General features: G+C 62.5%; 1 protein-coding gene across 2 annotated transcripts in view; it reads left to right on the top strand.

Annotated features, from left to right (window-relative positions):
- SCUBE1 (signal peptide, CUB domain and EGF like domain containing 1) overlaps positions 1 to 21,090 on the top strand; it is a gene marked incomplete at its 5' end in the record, with an annotated part of 98,070 nt that extends 76,980 nt beyond the window's left edge. For both annotated transcript variants that reach the window (XM_081084951.1, XM_081084952.1), the window contains 14 exons: positions 1,894 to 2,010; positions 3,416 to 3,538; positions 5,422 to 5,541; positions 5,858 to 5,962; positions 6,768 to 6,884; positions 7,509 to 7,643; positions 8,741 to 8,944; positions 10,626 to 10,793; positions 11,376 to 11,543; positions 12,580 to 12,741; positions 13,148 to 13,345; positions 15,136 to 15,288; positions 15,693 to 15,772; positions 20,273 to 21,090. In XM_081084951.1, the coding sequence (XP_080941077.1) occupies positions 1,894 to 2,010; positions 3,416 to 3,538; positions 5,422 to 5,541; positions 5,858 to 5,962; positions 6,768 to 6,884; positions 7,509 to 7,643; positions 8,741 to 8,944; positions 10,626 to 10,793; positions 11,376 to 11,543; positions 12,580 to 12,741; positions 13,148 to 13,345; positions 15,136 to 15,288; positions 15,693 to 15,772; positions 20,273 to 20,425 (2,003 nt within the window). In that variant the 3' untranslated portion in view covers positions 20,426 to 21,090. The remainder of the gene's footprint in view (positions 1 to 1,893; positions 2,011 to 3,415; positions 3,539 to 5,421; positions 5,542 to 5,857; positions 5,963 to 6,767; positions 6,885 to 7,508; positions 7,644 to 8,740; positions 8,945 to 10,625; positions 10,794 to 11,375; positions 11,544 to 12,579; positions 12,742 to 13,147; positions 13,346 to 15,135; positions 15,289 to 15,692; positions 15,773 to 20,272) is intronic.
- Between the last annotated feature and the right edge of the window lie 2,252 nt (positions 21,091 to 23,342).

Here is a 23,342-nt window from a genome sequence, read left to right as displayed (position 1 = left end):
CTGAGGTGGGGCGCGGGTGACATGCTTGAAAAAGGCATTTTCCAGGGGGAGCCAGGGAGGTAAACCCGCCCAGGACGTGGCACTGCTGGGCCGAGGGAGCTTGGGGACCACAGAGGGAGCTCTGTGGGGCTGGGTGAGGCCACTGAGAACACAGGGTGCCCTGCGGGCCAGCTTTGGGAGGGGTTGCTGAGGGCCGGGCCAGGGAAGCCTGTCGCAATTACCGTTACGGTCTGGTCATTTCGTGTCCACGGGGTTCCAGTAGCTGCAGCCACGCATGGCCGAGTCTGGCTGTGGGGCTTGCAGCTTCTGCCTGTGATTGCCGCTCAGAGCCTGGCTCCGGGGCAGCTCGAGGCCCTGAGGGGTGAGGGAGGGCCCAGGGCCAGCCCAGCCAGGCGCTCAGCACAACCCAGGGCCAGGCTTCCTCTCAGGGCACAAGGGTGTGCTGGGAGCTCAGCATCTGTCCAGGCCCCAATCACGGCCCCTCTGCACTCGATTTTGTTTCTCCCTCTGCCTTGTGGGGGCTGAAGGGGGCCCCTGACTTTGCATCCCCAGCTGCCCTGTGAGAGAGGCGGGCAGCTGCCAAGGTGGAAAAGGAGGCGGCCACGTGTCTGCTTCTGGTCTCTGGCCGTGTCTTCTCCAGCCTCTTCCAGACTCATCTCTAAGCCTGGGGCTCTGGCCGTGCCCCACCCCTGCCGCCGCACTACCCAGGGCTCCCCAGCCCCAGCAGGGAGGAGTCTAAGCACCTTTGCTTGGCACTCAGGGCCCCGGGGATGGGGACCCCAGACACCTCCCCAGCCCCCCTGAGCTCCTCACAATCCCTGGGCGCCCTGTGCTGCCACCTCCCGCCTTTGCCTGCATCTCCCTCCCCCACCCTAACTCCTTCATTGCAAACTAGCTCAGGGCCACAGCATCAGCTCTCCCCGGACCCCCACCCAGAAGGGATCACAGCCTCCTTTGAGCGCCCACAGCACGTTATTGCAAACACACACGTATTCTGAACATGCGTGCGGTCACATGAGCTAACGTGCTCAGAGAATGAGCTCCCTCTGCAGTGCCCATGGAGAAGCAGGCACCATCACCTGTGCCCAGGAGCCATTCTCCGAGTTCTCGGCAGCTCAGACCTGTCTCCTGTGGGCATGTGGCTTATTCCATCACCAGCAGCAGCACTCTTCCTTTTCACCCTGGCTGCCAGGAACCTCAGAGTCAGGTTTCACATGCTGTCCAGGCCACCTTACTCCCCTCATGGGCAGCATATCCCCCCTGCTCCTGTCTGTCTGCTGTTTCCCTTATTTCCTGAAGAGGCATGTGGGGTGATGGGAAAACATACTTTGGTCAGCAGCCAGGAGGCCTGGCTTCATGCCCCAGTTCAGCTGCCTCCTTAACCCCTGTCAGTTTCCTGCAGGGGTGGGTTAAAGACCAATCCAGCCGGCGTGGCTCAGTGATTGAGCAGTGCCCTATGAACCAGGAGGTCACAGTTCGATTCCCAGTCAGGCACATGCCCGGGTTGTGGGCTCCATCCCCACCGGGGGGCGTGCAGGAGGCAGCCGGTCAATGATTCTCTCTCGTCGTTGAGATTTCTCTCTCTCTCTCCCTTCCTCTCTGAAGTGAATAAAAAATATATTAAAAAAATTAAAAACCAATCCTAATCACAGTTAACTGTGGGGTATTAAAATGGCAGGAATTCATAATAACCCTTCCATTCAAGATATTCCCCCCTTGCCCACCTCCAGAGAAGACACGAGGTGGCTCCTGGAAGCACAGGCAGTGGAGACAAAGGAAAGCCAGGCAGCGACAGGAAGCCGGTGGGCTGTGCACTGAGCCGGGCCCAGGGGCAGGCGTGCCCCTCCACCCGCCTGACACGCCTCCCCAAACTCTCCCCCTGTGGCCACGCAGACGTTGACGAGTGCTCCTTCGCGCGGACCTGCGACCACATCTGTGTCAACTCCCCAGGCAGCTTCCAGTGTGTGTGCCACCGCGGCTACACGCTCTACGGGACAACCCACTGCGGAGGTCTGCAGCCCGCCCTCCAAGGCCACCTCCCCCCGAGGCACGCGCCGGCCGCACGGCCCCCTGCACCGCACCCCACGCCCTCACCCTCACCCTGACGAGCCTGGGGGGCTAAGGGAGGCTGGGGACTGGTGGGCAGAGGGGCTCAGCCAAAGGAGGGGCAGCGAGTACCCACTGGGTGCTAAGCCTTGGCCAGGTTGTGGGCATAGACCTGGAAACAGCTACAGGGAACTCCGGTCTGGAAGAGGGTGGTCGCCACAGAGAATCCAGTAGGCAGTTCATTCAGTGGGAGAAGTGGCAACAGAGAAGGGCAGAGCAGGGAGGCGGTGAGGGATCCTGAAGGAGGAGCGGTTGGGTCAAGATGAGGGGGAGCCTGTCAGAGGGGTCAGCATGTGCAAAGGCCCTGAGGCAGAGTGACCCAGAGGCAGCCAGGGAGGCCAGAGCCCCGTGAGCCTGGCGGGAGGTGCAGGTGGGATACGGGGCTTCATGTGCCCGGAGGGGACTTGGGCTCTATTCCCTGTGAGAAGAGAAACCCCTGGAAGCTTTACTCAGGCCTGGGACATGGCCAAGTTCATGTACCAAGACTGCTCTGGCTGCCATGTATTTAGGAGAGCGGAACCCGGGCACCAGTGTAGAGACGGCTCCAGACATGGGAGCCAGAGCTGCCGGAGCTCAGGCAGTGCGAGAGGGGCGCAGAGGAGGCACAGACTTGGGACTGGCAGGTGTATGCACACGGGTCCCCTGTGGTCCTGGGTGTCTCTTCCCTCCCTGTGCCTGGGGCAGCCGTGAGGGCCCGCTGGGTGGGGCAGGGAAGTGATCGGGCACAGCTGTGCTGGGAGTGGCACCTGGGGTAGACTGCAGGGACTCCCCAAAACCTGGGCACCAGCTTCCCTGGGCCGGCCGTTCCCCAAATGCAGGTGGCCGGGGTGCACCCCAGTGTGAATGCAGTCTAGCCCTCCCCCATGACGGGAGCTTTTGGCCTTGGTGGTCCGAGGAGGAAAGGCTCAGAGGTGACTTCTTTCCGCCGGTGCCCGTGGGACAGGAGGCGGGGCTGGGAAGGGCCTGTCCCAAATCCCACAGTGAGAAGAGGCCGCAAGGTCCCTGGGCCAGTGCTCCTCCTGCCCCACAGACCTGATGGGAACTCTTCTGCCACTCTTCTGCCCGGCCCCCGCCTGGGCAAGAGGGGTGTGTCGGTGTGTGGGGGAGTCTTGTGTGTGCTCACGTGTGTGTGTTCACGTGTGTGTGCATGCTTGGATGTGTGGTGTGTGCAGCCCCGCGTCTGCACAGTGACAGTGTCAGGCTAGGGTCAGGGGATTCCCAGCCCTCCTGCCCCGAGGGCGTGGCCTGGGCTGGCCAGTCCTGCCCCTCCTGCCCTTACCCTCCTGCCCTCCCCCCGCCTGTGCTGCAGACGTGGACGAGTGCAGCATGAGCAACGGGAGCTGCGACCAGGGCTGCGTCAACACCAAGGGCAGCTTCGAGTGCGTCTGCCCCCCAGGGAGGCGACTCCACTGGAACCGGAAGGACTGCGTGGGTGAGTGCCCCGGGGCAGGTGCCCTGGGGTGGGCATCGCTGGGACCCACCCCTCTGTTCCGTGCCTGGTGGGCAGGGAGGGGCAGTGGCTTCTGCAGGCGGGTGATCTAGGCGGGTGCTGGGCAGGTGCCTCTGCTGCTGGCCCCTAGCTGGCGAGAATGAGTCCTACAGAAGTGAGGGGGCATGGTGGCGGGGCGCCTAGGGGTCAACGGAGCACAGACAGACGCGGGGGGAGGGAGGCCTGGGCTCAGCATGTACAGCACAGCATGTGCAGTGGGCTCAGGAGGAGCTGGAGGCTCAGAGGGAGGGAGTGCAGGCCTTGGCTCCCCCTTGTCCTACCAAGGAAGCTGGTGGGGGTGGGGGTTCCGGGTGCAGCAGCAGCAGAGCCTGGATGGGGAGCACAGGGGAGCATCTGGGTCTCTTCAGACCCACCCCTGCCCAGGCTGCCAGCCCCTCAGTGTGAGGCAGGCCTCCTAGAGCGAGGGATCCTCCGCCCTCTGCTGGTGCTCGGGGTCTGGACAGTCCCCCACACTCAGACTGAAGGGTCCAGGGTTCAATTCCGGTCAAGGGCACATGCCTTGATTGTGGGCTCAATCCCCAGTAGGGGTCGTGCAGGAGGCAGCCAGTCAATGATTCTCTCTCATCGTTGCTGTTTCTCTCGCTCTCCTTCTCCTTTTCTCTCTGAAATCAATAAAAATATACTTAAATATAAATAAAAATAAAGAGTGCCCTAGCTGGTTTGGCTCAGTGGATAGAGTGTCGGCCTGTGGACCAAAGGGTCCTGGATTCAATTCCAGTCAAGGGCACGTACCTTGTTTGCAGGCTCCTCCCCAGCCTGGGGATTCCTGGTCGGGGCTGTGTTTCTCTCACGTCGATGTTTCTCTGTCTTTCCCTCTCTCTTCCACTCTCCCGAAAAAAATCAATGGAAAAATATCCTTGGGCGAGTATTAACAAAATAAATCATAAATAAACAAGTTAAATGCTTTAAAAAATAATAAAGTGTGTGAGTCGATGGTTTTCAGTACAGTCACAGCTGTGCAACCCCTGTCAGTTCTAGAGCGTTTTCATTCCAGAAAGAAACCCAGCCCGTAGCTGTCACTCCCCATCTCCCTCCGGCCCAGGCCCAGGCGGCCGTCGGAGCACTGCCAGGGCCTCGGTCCCTTTTTTTTTTGAATCCTCCCTCAAGGAGTGAGGATATTTTTTCCATTGATATTTTTCAGAGAGGAAGGGAGCGGGGAGGGGAAGAGACAGAGGAAAACATCAATGTGGAAGAGACCATCCATCGGTCGTCCACTTGGGACCCAACCAGGAACAGGGATTGAACCTGCCACCCAAACACACGCCCTTGGCAGGGAACAAGCCTGAGAGCCTCCAGTCCTCAGGCTGATGCGCTGACTGAGCCGTGCGGCCAAGGCCCTCACTCCCTGCGCTGCCGAACGCGGTCCCAGCGGACAGCCGCACTGTGTATCCTCGTCAGCCGTGCGGTGCCCTGTCCCGTCGGGGCGTTCTGGCCTTCGCTGCAGGGTCTGTGGGAACATGTTTCCATTTTCTTGGGTAATACCTGGGGATGGAACTGCTGGCCACATGGTCACTGTGTTTAGCTTTGAGGACCTGCCAGACTATTTTTTTAAATATATTTTTATTGATTTCAGAGAGAGGAAGGGAGAGGGAGAGAGAAAGAGAAGCATCCATGATGGGAGAGAATCATTGATCGGCTGCCTCCTGCACGCCCACTAGGGCTCGAGCCTGAATCCTGGGCCTGTGGACTCTGCCGTCTCCCAGCCCCTTCCCACCGAGACGGTCTGGCCCTGCGACAGTGAGGGGGAGTCCCCCTCAGAAAGCCCCCTCCGTGGCCCCTCACGCCTCTCTTGTCTTCTTTCTCAGACACAGGCAGGTGCCTTTCTCCGGCCAAGGCCTTCCCCCAGGCCCAGCTGTGGTGCAGCAAGACAGGCGGGGTGGAGAGCTGCTCCCTCGCCTGCCCGGCCCACACGCACTTTGTGCCAGGTAACCCAGGCTGTCCCGGGATGGGCTGGGTGGGGGCTCCTTCCCCGGGTCCAGCCCCCGCTCCTGCTGCTCCCCAGGAAGGAGCCTGAGGGGGGTGAGGCCCCGTCCTGCTCACGGAGTGGCCCTGGGCAGCTGCCTGGGTCTCCACGGGCCACGGTGTCCCTCCGCTCCGCGTACCCTGTAGTCTCGTCGCAGGAAGGAATTGACACAGGCTAGGCCCTGACCTTCATCTCGTTCCCTTGCCCCTCGGAGGCCCGGGGGACCTGGGGCGCTGGAAGAGGGTACCGGGTGCGCCTCACCACCCACCTCTCCGCAGACTCAGAAAACAGCTACAGTCTGAGCTGCGGGGTCCCCAGCCTCCAGGGCAGGACGCCGCAGAAGCGCAACGGCACCAGCTCCAGCACCGGGCCCAGCTGCGCAGGTAGCCCTGGCCTGGCCGTGCACCCCAGCCCTCCCCCCCCCCTGGGTGCTCCATGGTAGGGGGTGAGGGGTGGGCACGGCCCAGAGGGGAGCTTCCTGGGTGTTGGCAGCCAGCAGGCCGCAGGCTGGGACCACGGAAGGACTCCTCTGACCCCGAGGCTCCTGGACCCAGCACAGAGCGGCTCATCGACCCTGAGGTGTGGGTTTCAGGGCGCGAGTCCCACCCGCTGGGGCCATTAAGTTCTAAAGCCCCTGAGTCAGCGCTGCCAGGGAAGACCCTGCCCCCAAGTGCCAGCGTGGCCCAGGCAGCCACCCGGCAGGAGAGGCCGTGTCCCACGCCTGAACCGTCCAGGATGCGGACTCAGTGGCATGGCCTTTGCGTGTGTCTAACCCACGACGTGACTCTCAGCACCTGTGACTGCTGCTGCCTTAGTCCAGGGGCTCTGGTCTGCTCCTCCAAGGAAGCAGTGGTCGGGCATCTGAGACTTCCACCCTCCCTCCCGGCTGCCCTCTCTCCTCTCCCGCTTCCCTGAGCACCCAGGCCACGTGAGCTGGCTCTGGGGTTGGGGTTAGGGTGCGGGCCTTCCTTCCTCCACACAAGATTCTGGCTGGAAGGCCCTGGCTCCAGCCTGCCCCCACCACCCACACTTCACCTTTCTCAGGCCTCACAGAGAGAGCAGGGAGGCAGCGGAGGGCCCCCTCCGCCCTGGCAGCCCCTCACACCCAGGCACTCCCTCTGCAGCCCCGGCCCCACCACCTCCTGCCCACAGGAGAGGCCACCACCTGGGGGACTTTGGTTTCCCCAGGTGCCCCCGCCACCCCCATCAGGCAGAAGGCGCGCTTCAAGATCCGAGATGCCAAGTGCCACCTCCGGCCCCGCAGCCGGGAGCCAGTCAAGGAGGCCCCAAGGCAGCTGCTGCTGGGTGAGTGGGCCACCCGGTACCAGCCCACACAGGGCGGGGTTCCCGTGCCTGGGAGCCAGGGCCCAGCAGGGCGGGGGCTGCTGAAAGCTACCCCTTGGCCCCTCGGCCCAGCGGCCACACCTGTGCACTGTAGACCACCATGGGGGTCCCTGGGAAGGTGGCCAGCAGGAAGTGGGACCGTCGTCGCTGCCTCCCCGGGGGTCAGTGAGCCCCCAGAGCAAGGGCTTTCTGCCTGGCTGTCCAGTGGCAGGAATCAGGGGGCTCGCTCAGCAATGCGTTCCTCGGTGAGGGCGGCCCAGGAGGAGGTCCGGCGGGGACTAGCAGGGGAAGCCTGGTGAGAGGGACCAGGAGGGAGGCAGCTCCGCTCTGCCTCCATGAAGGTCGCCGAGCCCCTCAGGCTTGCTCCCCGCCCTGAGCGGAGCCTCTGGTGCAGCTGCACAGGGATGTGCAGGAGGCGCCTCCGGGATGGGCTCCCAGCAGAGCCGGCTCAGCCACCAGCCCTCTGGCACCTAGAGCCTCAGCTCCCCGTGTGCACCCGGGACCATGAGGCCATTGTGTGCACGGCGGGGGAGGACCTGCTCCCTGCCTGTGCCACTTGGCCACAGCGGCCCCTGCCTTGTCCAGAAAACAGCCACGTGACCTTTGTGACCCTCAAGTGTGACTCCTCCAAGAAGAGGCGCCGTGGCCGGAAGTCCCCATCCAAGGAGGTGACCCACATCACAGCAGAGCTCGAGGTGGAGACAAAGGAAGAGGCCTCAGGTGGGTGAGGGGTCCCCCGGGGGCTGTGGAGGGCGTCGGGGAGGCCCACACACTGGGGGGTGGCAAGATCTGTGGGCATGGTGCTGGCTCCCAGCCCAGCCACGGCTGCTGGAGGTCGAGGCCAGCCTGGCAGGCGAGGACTGGCAGAGAACTGCCCGGAGCCAGGATGGCAGAGGAGGCCCAGGGCCCAGGGACAGCCACAGGCCTGGAGGGCTAACCCGCAGCCTTCCCAGACCAGCCAAAGGCCTGTCTTCCTGGGCTCCCCGGGGTTGGTAATTCTGGCTCATGTTTCGTACCAACACCTTCCTCTTGGCTGTGAGTGGTGAGCAGTGAGAGGAGTTGAGATCTGTCAGCACATGTGGCTGTGTGTGCCCAGCCCCTGGACACTGGAATGCGGGGACCAGACCAGGGCCCCCCCCACTGGTGGCACTTCCAGCCTCGGGGAGGCAGAGGTGCACACAGACCACCCCGTGCTGGGGAGACGCGAGGTGGAGGGGCGTGAGAACCAACGGGCACCTGAAGTCTACCCCCGGGCGGGCCCAGGAAGTCCTCCCAGAGGTGCCGTTGGATTCAGGGCTTGAAATGAAAGTTCACCCAATGGAGAGGGGCCGGGACTGGCATCCAGGCAGAACAAGCAGAACAGGCCAAGGCACAGGTCAGAGAGCAAGATGTATCCAGAAAGCCGTGCGGCGTCTAAAGTCAGGGCGTCTAAAGCAGAGTTCGCGCGGGGGACCACGCCAGGAGGGGCCCTGGGTGCGAGACCAGGGAGCTGGGCCTTTTCCTGGGGACGGTGGCAGGATGTTTGAGTGGCAGCAGGAGCACCGTCAGAGGGTGTGCCCTGGGGAGGGATGTGTGGCGGTGGCAGAGGCCTGGCTTTGGGCAGGCGATAGCTCTGGGAGCCTCAGTCTCCTCCTCTGTCAGATGGACGCAGCAGTGGTGCCTCGCCCCAGGGCTGCTGCAAGAAGGTGCTCCCAGCAGTGGCCTGGCCCAGTGCGGTGCTGGTGCCAGCAGAGGGCAGAGGGGAAGCCTGGGGAAGAGGTAGCTGGGGTGGGGGGGCGGGAAGGGGGGAGGTGTGTGACGTTCTCTCCGGCCTGTAGACACCTGCGAGGCGGACTGCGTGCGGAGGCGGGCAGAGCAGAGCGTGCAGGCTGCCATCAGGACCCTGCGGAAGGCCGTCAGCCGGCAGCTCTTCTCCATCCAGGTCGCGGGCACCGAGTACGAGGTGGCCCAACAGCCAGCCAAGGCCCCGGAGGGCCAGGGCACATGCAGCACAGGCCAGACGCTGCAGGACAGCACATGCGGTGAGTCCCGGCACAGCCACTTTCTCCCCCCTTCCTTCCACGCGGCCCAGGGAAGGGGCACACGAGGGCGGGGACAGAGAAGCGCAAGGCCGCCAGAGGGGAGCAGGTGGCACTGTCACAGCGGCTGTCCCGGAAGACACTCCCTGGCCCTGGCGCCGGGCCCTGGGCGAGGCTCCCACTCGGTGCGTGTTTGTACACGTGACCTGCACCGCAGTCCTGCCCGTGGGACGGAGCGCACAGGCCAGCGAGACAGTGGAGGCAGGGCCGGGGGCGGCGGGGGGCTGAGGGCAGAGCAGGGGCCGAGAGCAGAAGTACGTGAGGCCGAGGGCCCCCAGGGGTGCGGCACGGCCAGCAGGTCCAAGTGAACGAGGCTGGTGACATGACCCCCAGGGGGGCCTGCTGGGAGGACGGGGCTGCAGCAGCCCCGGGTGCTGAGCGTGGGGTGTGGTTCACTTGGGGAGAGGAGCGGTGGTGAGCATGCCGGCACACCCGGGCAGCATGCAGCAGCGGACCTGGCGGGCGGGCTGCTCTGGGTGCCTGGGAGCACCCGGCCCACCGTCCGCTGTGGGGACGCTGAGCGGAGGGCGGGCGGTGGGGGGAGGCCAGGCAGAGGGGAGACTCAGGAGGGGGCAGGGGCGGTGGAGAGAAGGCGGTGCCCTCAGAGGACCTGCAGGGGCTTCGGGACCACCGGCCACAGGGCGGCTCGGGCTTCCTGGGCGGAGTGGCCTCACCTGCTCTGGGGCCTCGGGGAGGGACCTAGATGCGGAGCTGCCCTGTGCTTGTTAGCACGAGCCACTCGGGGGTCACCCTGTGAAGACCTTAACGAGGCGCTGGAGCCCCAAATCCAGAGCACGGGCCTGGCCAGAGGATAACGGGGGCAGCTGGAGAAGGGGTTTGCGGTACAGGGGCGGCGGGCAGGAGATGCGAAGGGAGGGGAGGGCGGGGTCCTGGCTCAGGCAGTGGAGTGGGCAGTGCTGCCTTTCTCTGCCATTCTTCTATTTTTTCCCCACTTTTCTTCATTCTTTTATTTTTAATAATATATTTTAAAATCATTTCAAACTTTAAGAAACATTGCCAGACAGAACACAACTTCCGTATTTCTTCACCCAGGTCCCCCTGTGGACACTGGCAGCCTCGGCCCCACGTGCCCCAGCGCCTGCTAGCATCCCCTCCAGCCACACGCCCCCCCCCCCTCCTGGGAAAGCCTCAGCGCCCTCACCTTCCCCATCAGCTTCCTCTGTTGCTCCTCCGTTTGCTTATTTGCTCAGTGCAGCCAACCACACTGGCTCTGGCTGCATCCCACCGTCTCTGCCCCTGCCTTCCTGCCGGAGCCTCCATCGCTCCCCCGCTCTCTGCTGTCCCCCGTCCTCAGGCGTCACCTCCCTCCACAGGGGGAAGGGAGGGGGCAGGGGAGCTGGGTTTGGACGAAATGACCGTGTCTCATCCAGGAGGCAGATGGTACGCAGGCCAAGGGCTCAGAGCTGCAGGCAGGATGTGGGCTGAGAGAGGACGAAGGTCCCGCTGGAGCCTGGACCGCAGCCTGCACAGAAGATGGCGGGGAGGGGTCAGCAGGAGCAGCCAGGAGGGGCCCGGGACCAGGTCTGGCCGCCAGGGTCCACACAGGGGGCCCTGAGGCACCAGGAGCCCGGCCACCAGGAGACTCCCCGCTCTGCCCCTGCAGTGGCCTGTGAGCCCGGCTCCTACTTCAGCGGGGATCCCGGCCAGTGTGTGCCATGCGCGCCGGGCACCTACCAGGATGGGGAAGGCCAGCTCAGCTGCACTCCGTGCCCCAGCAGCGACGGGCTCGGCCTGGCTGGTGCCCGCAACGTATCTGAATGTGGAGGCAAGTGTGGGCCCAGCCGGGAAGGAGAGGGCGGGGAGCTCGGAGTGGCCAGTGCGGGGAGCAGAGAACCCAGAGTCTGGGCCGAAAGGGCAGTAGCCACGCCAGGGACACTCCGTCCTGCCTCGCTAGGCGCTGTCCCCGGGGGACCTCGGCCCTCCCCCCGCACAGGCCAAGGCAGTGCCAGCCCTGAGCTGAGAGCCCCCGGTCCTGCTGTGAGCCCTGGTGTGGCCTGCCCTCGGGGACAGTCCCTCTGAAAGAAGTCACCTCCCCATTCCCCATCTCCACTGTGGGCCCACACACACACCCGGCTCGGCACAAGGCCTCTTCTCCTCTTGCTGGTGGGAGAAGGAGAGCCAGGCCTGGCCAAGCCACACGGTCGTGAGCCTCTGACCGCCACAGACGGGTGGGTGGCAGGCTCAGGCACCCCAGGCTCCCTCCCCCAGGCTCCCTCCCCCAGGGTCCTCCCCCTAGCCACCCCAACCTTGGTGCTTGGTGCCCTTCCCGGGGGCAGATGAGGGCTGAGGGCTGAGGGCAGGGCTGGACGGGCCCCTCCTGCCGGCCTGAGCGAGCCGTGGCCTCGTCTTCCAGGCCAGTGCTCTCCTGGCTCCTTCTCCGCCGACGGCTTCAGGCCCTGCCAGGCCTGCCCCGTGGGCACGTACCAGCCGGAGCCCGGGCGCACCAGCTGCTTCCCCTGCGGCGGAGGACTGCTCACCAAGCACGAGGGCATGGCCTCCTTCCAAGACTGCGAGGCCAAAGGTGAGGGCGCCCCACTCACCCCCAGGCTGGCTGAGCTGCTCGGGGACCATTTCCCACCCACACACCTCCAGGTCAGAGGCGGAGCCTGGAGCCATCAGGCGCTGGACACTGGCGACCGGCTGTGCCACCCACTGGGCAGGACAGCGGGGCCCCCACAGCCTGAGCTGCGGGCAAGGGCTCTGAGCCCCCGGGGTGGAGAGGGGAGCCCCCGCTCCTCTGGGTGCTTCATGTAGAGGGACGGTGGGGCAGGAAGGTGAGTGCAGGAGGCAGCAGGGATGGTGGGGCCAGGTCAGAGTCACCCCACTGGACACCCCGTTCCTCCAGGGCCACCAGACTGCAGCCCCACCACTCCCCCCACCTGGGGCACAGGCACGCTCCCTCTCAGACACGCCTTTGGGGAGCCCCTCTGACACCCCCATGTGCTAGGAACACGGGTTCTCTGAGCCCTTGTTCTGAGGGAGGCAGCCCCTGCTCCAGCGCCCCCACTCCACTCCTGCCTCCTTTCCTTCCCGTGACTCAGCCTCATAGAACGAGTGTCTGGACTCCACTCCCTCTCCCTCATTCTCTCCTGAACCCCACCAGCCAGCCAGCCAGTCACCCCCACTGCTCCCCGAGAATTGCTCCCGGCAGAGCGGCCTCCAGGGTCCCTGTGTGCTGGAGCCCAAGTCCCTTCTCAGTGGCCCTTGGGGAACTCCACCCTAACCCACATTTCCTTCCCCACAGCCCCCGCCACATGCCGCATGCTCATTAGTGGGATGCTGGCCTCGAGGCGGACTCGGTCTGCTTCCCCCCTCCTCCCCTCCAACCCCCCCCACCCTACCCTACCCCCACCCCCTCTACCCCCACCCCCCCACCCCCACCCCGCTCAGACCGCGGAGGCCCAGAGCACTCTGCACGCTGCGGACAGGGTGGGGAGAGAGGGACTAGACACGGGTGGGAGGGCACCAGGCAGTGGGGAAGGGCCTTGACTCTGCTGAGACCTCAGGTGCAGGGAGGCCTTGGGGAGAATGCCCCCCAATGCACCCCTGCCCCCCAGTGCACTGCTCCCCCGGCCACCACTACAACACCACCTCCCACCGCTGCATCCGCTGCCCCATCGGCACCTACCAGCCCGAGTTTGGCCAGAACCACTGCATCACCTGCCCGGGCAACACCAGCACTGACTTCGATGGCTCCACCAACGTCACGCACTGCAAAAGTAGGTGCTGGGGTGCTGGGAGGGGCTGGGGTGCTGGGAGGGGCCCGGGCAGGGAGCCCCACAGTGTGGAGGCTGTGCCCGGCTTGGCTCGCCCTGCAGAGCGCCGTCATCGCACCCGGCGTTCTCTGTTCCATTGCTCACCCGGGCGGCCTGCACCTCGGGGCTGGGCCAGGCCCTGCTCGGGGGCTGGGTCTATGGAAGAGAAGCCAGGCCAGGCCAGGGAGGCTGTGAGAGGGTCCCCAGGAGAAGGCAGCTCCAGGCCTGGCTGACTGGGGGGCGGGGGGGGCGAGTGGAGGTGGGCAAGGTGGGGACAGAGCAACTGCCAACCTCAAGGCTGCTGAGGGCCCACCTGGCCAGGGCACCCACCAGCTGGGCCTGACCAGGCCCGCGGGCCCCGCGCCCACAGACCAGCACTGCGGCGGGGAGCTCGGCGACTACATGGGCTACATCGAGTCCCCCAACTACCCCGGCGACTACCCGGCCAACGCAGAGTGCGTGTGGTACATCTCCCCGCCCCCCAAGCGCAGGATCCTCATCGTGGTCCCCGAGATCTTCCTGCCCATTGAGGACGAGTGCGGCGACGTCCTGGTCATGCGCAAGAGCGGTAGGTGCCGCGGAGGCAGGCTCGGCCACACGCCGAACCTTCACCCCAGGTTTATTTATTTATTTTTCTTTAAATATATATTTTTTATTGATTTCAGAGAGGAAGGGAGAGGAAGGAGAAACAGAAACATCAATGATGAGAGAGAATCATTGATCGGCTGCCTCCTGCACGCCCCCCCCCCCCCCCGGGGATTGAGCCCGCAACCCGGGCATGTGCCCTTGGCCAGAACCGAACCTGCAGCCCTTTAGTCTGCAGGCCAACGCTCTATCCACTGAGCCACACCGGCAAGGGCACTCTGGGTGTAAATCCACTTCTGTCTGACCCTAAGCCATGGGCTCTGCAGCATTCTGTGGAAAGGTCTGGAAAGCTCCGGGGTGCCCTGGGCATGGGAATCAGGACCTGGTCTAGGCTGGTCTCTACACTGACCATACACCAGTCCTGCCACACAGGCCAGGGTGAGGCCCGGAGTGACCCCTCCTCCACAGGCCTCCTTCCTCTGAAGTGTGGGTGGCATGTGGCAAACAGCCAGTGTGTGCCCGCACACAGGATGCCCAGGTCGACAGCCCGCCCCTTCCCCTCCATGAGCCCCGGCCTCCTGGCTTGTCACCCCCGTCAGAGGCCTGTGGTGAGTCTTCAGGTGGCCCCTCCACCACCGGACAGGTGTGAGCCCAGATGGCCATGGCAGCCAGCAAGGCAGAGCTACCCTGGAGTGCCCCCAGGACCAGCTGAATTCCTCCCAGTGGGCGCTGCTGTGGGGCAGTGGTGCCCATTGGGGCAAGCTCCCAGTCAGAGGTCGGGGGAGGACACAGGCAGCCGCACAAACGCACCTGCCACCGGGGCCTCGGCTGCCCCTGACGCAGAGACCAGCGGAGCCCAGGCAGGCTGAGCCCTTTGCACTGGGTCTCATCACCGTCTTCCCCTCAGTGCAGCTGATGAGCTGGAAAACCCCACCTTCCAATAGGACCGAGGCCACAGAGGGCAGAGCTGCCCAGGCTCCCATGGAAATTCAGAGCCCAGCCTGGAACCCTGTCCCCTGCCCATGCTTGTCACCAGCCCCCAGCTACCCCCCTCCCTCCACTGTGCACACACAGGGCTGAGCTCCAGGGGAGCCAGCCGCTCCCACCTCAAAGGCAAGTCAGGAAGGCTCCCAGGGGCGGTGAGAAGAGGGCACCCAGGCCCTCACAGGGCGGGGTCACTCCCACACCTGAGCCTCCACCTCAGCCCTGGCTCTGCGCTGGGTGCAGGCATGAGCCCTGGCCTTGAGGAGCAGGTGGGAGGACAGTGACACCTATAGAGAGGCTGTAATAAAGGGTTTGCCAGAGCAGAGCGGCAACTTGCAGGGAGGTTGAACAGTCAGGGAGGCTTCCTGGAGGAGGGGGCATGGAAACGGACTCAGAAGGACAATTAGGGCCGAAACCGGTTTGGCTCAGTGGATAGAGCGTCGGCCTGCGGACTGAAAGGTCCCAGGTTCGATTCCAGTCAAGGGCATGTACCTGGGTTGCGGGCATATCCCCAGTAGGAGATGTGCAGGAGGCAGCTGATCGATGTTTTTCTCTCTCATCGATGTTTCTAACTCTCTCTCTCTCTCCCTTCCTCTCTGTAAAAAATCAATAAAATATATTTTTTAAAAAAGAAGGACAATTAGGAACTAGGGATGGAGGTGGGGAAGGGCATCTGAGGCAGAGGGAACAGTGCGGAGACTAGAGAGAGGGTCTTTGGAGCAGTGGGCGTGGTGGGCGCTGGCTCCTGGGAGGGGGAGGAGAGGAGCAATGGTGTGTCCTCACCCCCAGCCTCGCCCACATCTATCACCACCTACGAGACCTGCCAGACCTACGAGCGGCCCATCGCCTTCACCTCCCGCTCCCGGAAGCTCTGGATCCAGTTCAGATCCAACGAAGGCAACAGCGGCAAAGGCTTCCAGGTGCCCTATGTCACCTACGACGGTAGGTGGGCCACCCAGGCCACAGAGGCCAGCCCATCAGCCTCAGGGGCTGCAGCCCGGGGGAGGGGAACAGGCCCATAATGGGTCCAGGCCAGCCCATCAGCCTCAGGGGCTGCAGCCTGGGGTGGGGAACAGGCCCATAATGGGTCCAGGCCAGCCCATCAGCCTCAGGGGCTGCAGCCTGGGGGAGGGGAACAGGCCCATAATGGGAGGAGGGAGCAACTGGTGCTGCCCGAGCAGCGTTTTGAGGATTAAACCTCAAGGAGAACAATGTGGGTACAGGGCACACAGGCGCAGAGGCAGAGCTGCCTGTGGCTGGCACAGGGGGGCAGAGGTTGTGGGGGAGAGGGCCGAGGGGTCTGGAGCCCTCACCTCCCTCCCTCCCTCCCTCCCGGCGGCTCGCAGAGGACTACCAGCAGTTGATAGAAGACATCGTTCGAGACGGACGGCTCTACGCCTCGGAGAATCACCAGGAGATTTTGAAGGTGCGTGAGCTTCTCTATGGGAAGGGATTTGTGCAACCCCAGGACAGGCTGTGGGCTCCAGCAACCTCCCTGCCCAGCCCCCCTAGTGAGGGAAGGTGGGGGGTCAGAGGGCCCTGGGGGTGGGGCTGAGGCTGGCACCTCTGTCCTTGCAGACCAGGAGCTCCAAAACCAGCTCTCTGTGGGGTCTAGCCCCCGACCTGGTGGCCTGTCCTGGGGCAGATCCCTTACCAGCTCTGAGCCCCTCTCCTCATCTGTGAAGTGAGGTAGTTGACAGAGTGGTATCTTTAAATCAATTAAATACAAAAAAAAAAAATCAATGGAATCCGATGCTGCCTTTGGGATGGACTCCCTCCTCATCCCATCTATGGCCCAGAGACACAGCCACCTTGTCACGGAGGGGCCGTGGTGTCAGCAGCTGACACTCCAGGTCAAGACCCTGGGTCCTCCCAGGAGAGGCCACCCCAGGGGCCAGCCCCTGCCGACGGCGCCCCGGGCTCCGGGCTCAGCCCCTGCCCTCAGCGCCCCAGGCTCCAGGCTCAGCCCCTGCCCTCAGCGCCCCAGGCTCCAGGCTCAGCCCCTGCAGACAGCGCCCCGGGCTCCAGGCTCTGCCCCTGCCCTCAGCGCCCCGGGCTCCAGGCTCAGCCCCTGGCCTCAGCGCGCCCCGGGCTCCAGGCTCCAGGCTCAGCCCCTGCTGACAGGGCCTGATCCTGCAGGGCAGGGGTGGGGCTGGGGCAGTCACAGGCTGTCACTCCCAGCTGGTGCCCCCCCCCCCCCCCCCCGCAAGCCCTCTGAGCCCCGCCTCCAGGGCTGAGAAACAGCTCACAGCCCTGCGTCCCCGCCTGTGCTCGGCCACAGCAGGCAGGCAGTTGTAAGTGGAGAGGTTACAAGCCTGGAGACTTCGGGGCTCGGAGCTCCACCTCTCCTCCTTGGCGCCCGGCTGGTGAGTGGGAACAGGGTCCTCCAGGCCTGTCAGTCTGTCCTGGAGACAGTGCCCACCTCTCTCCCCCTCACCTGTCCTCTGCTGCCTGGCCCTCTGCCCCCCACCGCTGGGAGCAGCTCTTCAGAAGAGAAGCGCTCAGCTAGGATGGACACCTGGGCCAGCAGGGCCCGCCCAGCATGGCCTCACCGGCTCTGCAGGGCCTGGGCCTCCGCACCCCAACTCCACTCACCACGGCCTCTTTCCTCAGTGACCGTCCACCCAGCCTCTGCTCTCAGCTCAGGCGCCCGTCCTCTGGGCAGCCGCCCGGACCGCCCTGGCCAGGTCGTACTCAGGGTCCCATGGCCTGCCCGTCAGCCCTGCAGTTTCGGTTTGTCCTGTGGTGTCAGTATTTGGCGCCCGTCCTCCTCATGGCGGGCTGCAGGGGCCCATGCTCAGCATTCTGCCCCCAGCACCTGGCAGCGCACTGGGCACACAGAGGGGCCCACGAGTGTTTCTCAAGGGCATGATGCTGCGTGCACGTGTGTAAGGGAGATGACGAGCGCGTGCTGGGTCGTGTCACAGTGTGACGATGAGATCATGGCATGGTGGCTGCCTTCGCTGAGCCCCTTCCATGGGCCACGTGTGGGGGGCCTGCTGGAGCCCTTGGGACACCACAGCCAGGCTCACACTGCTAAGGGTCTCCTCCGGGTCGCATCGCCCCCTTTGGACATGACCCCCCTGGGCTCAGAGACGGGGTCCGGCTACGAAGCGACAGCACCAGAGTGCAGACCACGTCTGCCCGTGCAGAGGCCGTGGTGAGGCCGCCCGAGGCGGAGTGCCGTGCTGGCGGGACGTAGGCCTGTGCGCCAGGCTCCCTGGTCATTGCTGCCTCCGCCCCCCGCTCAGCCCTGAGAGGAGGGACCCCCACTCCTCACACAGAGGAGTTACCTTCAGAGGGCGGGCCGTTCCCAGGTGAGGGAGCAGGTTCTGGAACTAGTTTCAAACCCAGGGCTTTGGCCCCCGAAGCCCGTGTTCTCTGCTCTGTGGCCCGGTTTCCAACATCGTTTTGCTGCGCCTTGTTTTCTGCAGGGGAACCCTCATTAATGAAGGAGCACTGGAGCTCCAAAGGTTGAAACCAGTAGACTGTTTTTTTAAGAGTTTATTTGAGCCAAACTGACATATGCCGGGAGCAAGATCTCACATGCTCCCCCAATAGACTATTAAAAACTAATTCGAGCCCAGCCAGCGCAGCGCAGTGGTTGAGCGTGGACCCATGAACCAGGAGGTCACGGTTCAATTCCAGGTCAGGGCACATGCCTGGGTTGCGGGCTCGATCCCCAGCAGGGGGCGTGCAGGAGGCAGCCGATCAATGATTCTCTCTCATCACTGATGTTTCTTTATCTCTCTCCCTCTCCTTTCCTCTCTGACATCAATAAAAATATTTTTTTTTTTAATTTTTTTTTCTTCTTTTAATTAAATCTTCATTGTTCAGATTATTACATTTGTTCCTCTTTTTTCCCCCCCATAACTCCCCTCCTCCCAGTTCCCGCCCCACCCTCCGCCCTCACTCCCCACCCACTGTCCTCATCCATAGGTGCACGATTTTTGTCCAGTCTCTTCCCGCATCTCCCACACCCCTTTCCCCCCCAAGAATAGTCAGTCCATCCCCTTTCTATGTCCCTGATTCTATTATAATCACCAGTTCATTCTGTTCATCAGATTATTTATTCACTTGACTCTTAGATTCACTTGTTGATAGATGCATATTTGCTGTTCATAATTTGTATCTTTACCTTTTTCTTCCTCTTCCTCTTCTTAAAGGATACCTTTCAGCATTTCATATAATCCTGGTTTGGTGGTGATGAACTCTTTTAGCTTTTCCTTATCTGTGAAGCACTTTATCTGACCTTCAATTCTGAATGATAGCTTTGCTGGATAAAGTAATCTTGGTTGTAGGTTCTTGGTATTCATCACTTTGAATATTTCTTGCCACTCCCTTCTGGCCTGCAAAGTTTCTGTTGAGAAATCAGCTGACAGTCGTATGGGTATTCCCTTGTAGGTAACTGAGATTCTTTCTCTTGCTGTTTTTAAGATTCTCTCTTTGTCTTTTGCTCTTGGCATTTTAATTATGATGTGTCTTGGTGTGGTCCTCTTTGGATTCCTTTTGTTTGGGGTTCTCCGCGCTTCTTGGACCTGTAAGTCCATTTCTTTCACCAGGTGGGGGAAGTTTTCTGTCATTATTTCTTCAAATAGGTTTTCAATATCTTGCTCTCTCTCATCTTCTGGCACCCCTATAATTCTGATGTTGGTACGCTTGAAGCTGTCCCAGAGGCTCCTTACACTATCCTCGCATTTTTGGATTCTTTTTTCATTTTGTTTTTCCGGTTGGGTGTTTTTTGCTTCCTCGCATTTCAAATCATTGACTTGATTCTTGCGCTCCTCTGGTCTGCTGTCAGGAGTCTGTATAATATTCGTTATTTCAGTCCGTGTATGCTTAATTTCTAGGTGGTTCCCCAATATAAGATCGAGAGTCTCATTAGTTTTCTTGTAGATCTCATTAAGTTTATCGGCGGCTTCTAAACAGTTCTTGAGAGACCTTAAAAGTGTGGTTCTGAACTCTATATCTTCCATTGACAATTTTGTCCTGTTTCTTTGTCTCCGCATTTTGTTATGCTTTCTTGGTGCACCCCCTAGTGGTCTTTGTTCGCAGTCTTATAAACCTTGATTGTTGTAGCTAATTCCAGGGAGGGTTTGACCTCCAGGCCAAGTGGCTATGAGAATCAGCTGTGTCAGCAGTGAGAGAACTTCTGTCCTCTAGGGAGGTGCTAATCTGGCGTTTGCCTGAGGCTATCCGGCAAATGCCTCTGTGCAGGGCTTGGGCGGGGCGGGTCGCACAGGATCAACAGGGTGGGCCAGAGAGAGCAGTTATGGCGACTCTCAGTCCTGTCCCCAGGGGCTCTGCCTCTCTGAGTCCCAGCAATGGCTGCAAACCTCGGAGAGAAAGCTGCACTCGCTCTGACCGAAGCCAGACAGTCCCGCTTCTCCCGTTTGAGTCTGGGTCCCTAAAGACTCGCCCGGATCTGGAGCTCAGAGTCTGCGACTCCCTCCCGATTGAAAACGCCAACCGCGCCCTCCGCCGCCAGCCCGCTCCGCGCACTCTGCACCTCAGAATTTGACTTCAGCACTGTGCCTCCTCTGAGTGTCCGTATGCGTTTCTCTTTCCTCCTAGTTGTAGGACCTCCACTCAGCCAGCGTTCCTGTGGTTCTGGGTGATGTCCCTTCCGTTTTCTGGTTTCACTTTTGAAGTAGTTGTTCAAAGCAGCAAACTCCGGCGTTAACCTATGCCGCCATCTTGGTTCTCCCCAATAAAAATATTTTTTTAAAAAATTTGACACTTAAAAGTAAAAGCCATTTATGGCAGAGAGTGTGGGCTCCTGAAACTCACCAGCAGCCCAACATCTGCCCCCGCCCCACACCTGTGCCGACAGCCCTCAGCCCCCCAGGCCCCCCGGGCGTTGCAGAGGGTGGCGGCCAGGGCCCTCCGGCCCAGCCTGGCTCACCCGGCCGGCCATGTCTTGCAGGACAAGAAGCTGATCAAGGCGCTCTTCGACGTGCTGGCGCACCCCCAGAACTACTTCAAATACACGGCCCAGGAGTCCAAAGAGATGTTCCCACGCTCCTTCATCAAACTGCTGCGCTCCAAGGTGTCCCGGTTCCTGCGGCCCTACAAATAACGCCCGTGCACCCGCCGCGCCTGCCGGCAGCGTCCCCAGGGGGTGAGGGAGGGCCCTTCCCCAGCAGAAGCTAAGAGGCGCCAGGGCTCCCGCGTGGCCGTGGGGCTGCCCTTCAGGAAGCGCTGACCAGCCCGTGGAGGGCGAGACCACGCCCAGGCAGAGCTCCCAGCGCTGCCCCCGGGAAGCATTGCTTACAGCAGCCTTTCTCCTTCGCTCCCTCCCTCCGCCTGCTGTTTCCAGGACACGCCCGCTCCTGGGCCAGGCCCTCTGCCCATGCCCAGGACACGCAGGCGGCCCTGGCGAGCACGATGGGGAGACTGCAGGTGCCCCTCGAGTGACACCCAGTCTCCAGGAGGCTCTGGGAGGGGTAACGGGAGAACTGAGCCAGGCCCTGGAGAGCAGGGCGTGAGGGCGGCTGCAGGCCTTGGATGAGCCGGAAGATGCCCGCAGGGTGGAAGATGCCCGCAGGGTGTCCACACCGTAGGCCCCTCGGCCACAGGCCCAGGACCGGCTCCCTGTGGTTAGCTCTACGGATTCTGGCGGGACAGAAGGACTGCCCGGGAGGAACCTGTAGATGTGTGCTTTTCCTCAGTAGAGCGTCTGAGTATTATATATGTATAAATATAAATACAGATATATAGAGACTTCTACTTGTGGGTGCTTCAGGGAAGACTCTGTAAACTCTGTGACCCCTCGTCTCCACCAGCAGCGCGCGCCCAGCTGTCCCGCTTCCCTCGCTGATCAGGCTGCGTCCCAGGCCCTGGCACCCGGTTCATGGAGGCAGGAGCCGCGGGCTGAGGCGCTTTGGAAGAGTCCATGGGAGCTGGGCGCCGAGGCTTTCTGGAGTGCTGCCCTCAGTGGAGGCACGTTCCCCTCCAGCCCGCCTGGGGGTGCAGGGACCTACCCTCCCCTTCAGGAGGGGCCATGTCTGACCCTGAGGCATGACCTCGGGGTCCGTGCTGTGCCCTCATGCCACCGGAGCAAGCCTTTCCCAGAGGGCACTGGCCGTGTGCTCACAGGGGCCTCAGGGAGCAGCGCCCACTCCTTGCTTTTACTCTCGAAGGAGACAGGCCCAGGGAGGCAGGTGCCACCCCCCCCCTGGCCCCCCTGGGTCGAGGTTGGGGCCAGAGGCCCAGCCCCAGAGAAGCCCTTTTTCTTCTGTGCTGGCTGCCTCCCTCTCCGTCTCCCTCTCAGAGTCGCTCTTTAAAAGGAGAGTCTGGGACCAGACCCGGTGGCCTTGAGTCCGACTCAGTCAGGACGCGGGCGCCTGCTGAGGCTGCCTGCTGGAGCCGCGGGCACCAGGCGCAGGGCATGCGCAGGAGGTGGCTGTATTTTTAGGGTTAAAGGTATTCAGAATCCCAAGGAACATGGGAGAATCTTAAATGAACGCCCCCAGACTGTTGCCTCTGTGCCCCCTTCCCCCTCCCTCCCTCCCCTCCCCAGCCACAATGACCAGCCCGCAAAGAGCTCAGGGTGAGAAGGGCACGGCACCCTGAGCAGGTCAGGATCGAGGCAGGCCAGCGAGGGCCCGGAGACTGGGGGCTGGGGACAAGCCGGATCAGGGTGGATTTTACAATCCAGGTGAGGGCTCGGGACCCCAGAGTTCTGCTGCCATGACCCATCTCAGTATGGCGAGTCCCCTGAGTGCCACCAGCACCTTCTCTGCCAAATCCAACTCCCATTGGGGTCAGCACTCGGGTAGGTCAGGGTCAGCGGAGGAACCCCAGGGCCACACCGCCCTTCCCTGGTCCCCGTCCTGGAAAGCCAGCCCTGGCTTCCAGAAAGAGGCCTGTCTCCCTGTCAAGCCCTTGGTCATCCCTGGACAGTAGACAGGCGTCCCAGAATGGCCCCAGCAGCTCCTGCCCAGCGTGTGGTGACCGGCTGGAGGAGGCCGAGGGTCCAGGTGGTGTCTCGGGCAGCTTTCCCTCCTGCCGTGCGCTGGTCGGGGACACCGGATGCAGTAGAACTGAGGTGCAGGCCTAGAAGTCCAGGCTGCAGTGGCTCAGAGAGGCCAGCTTCCAAAGCCTAAATCTCCCCCGCCTCTTACAACCCTGTTTCCCTCCCAGGCACGGCCAAGGCCACCCATGTTCCCAGACAAGAGGCCCGACCTGCGGAGCTGTGGCGGGCATGAGGTGACATTGGGGGGTGAATAATTCTTCCAGCACCTCCACTGCCGAGCAGAAAGAGAAGATGCTGAGCTAAGCTGGGTCATTTAGTAAATGTTTGCTGAGCGCCTACTGTGTGCTAGGCTCCTAGAAAGGGAGAGAGCCCACGGCCGGGGCTGACGGATCCCCTGGAAAGCCCCCTGGATGAAGAGACAAAGCCGGGGGGGGGGGGGGGCAGGACGCGTCTCTGCCCCACACAGTGCCCGCTGCCTGTGCCTCCACAGCCAGTGCTCCGGAAGGGAACTTCCTCCCTTGTCACCAGGAACCCCAGCCTTTCTTACCTCCCTGCCCCATGCCTGGAAGTCAGCCGACCTGGAAAACTGCACCTTACAGCCAGGCTCCCCTCCTCACCGAGTTGTACATGGTGGCAGCCAGCCCTCTGACCAGGGCGGCAGCACGGAGCCCCCATCAGGCCAAAGGCAGGAGGACTTGACGTTGCTCCCACGACCATGTCAGCGGTACCCCCAAACCGCCAGCCCCTCCAGGAGGAAGTCCTAAGAAGTCCCAAGTCTAAGCACCTACTGTGTGCCAGCCACCAGCAGGGGCGAGTCAGCCCCACCCAGGACCAGACGACATGGCCATGGCCACACCCTGCAGGTGGCCCCAAGGAGCAGGCCCCTGTGCTTCCCTGAGGCCCCAGAGCCTGAGCAAACTCTGACATCCTCTAGGCCCCCAGTCTCAGCAGGAAGGGCCGAGGTCCCCCCACCTTGCCCGGCTGGCTCTGGGCTCAGCCTCACCACTGGCTCACACAA

This window comes from Myotis nattereri, assembly GCF_964212035.1.
Source record: "Myotis nattereri genome assembly, chromosome: 2".
In the NCBI taxonomy this organism is placed as follows: Eukaryota; Metazoa; Chordata; class Mammalia; order Chiroptera; family Vespertilionidae; genus Myotis; species Myotis nattereri.
Note: the sequence above shows the minus strand (reverse complement) of the source record. Positions and strands in the feature narration are given on the sequence as shown.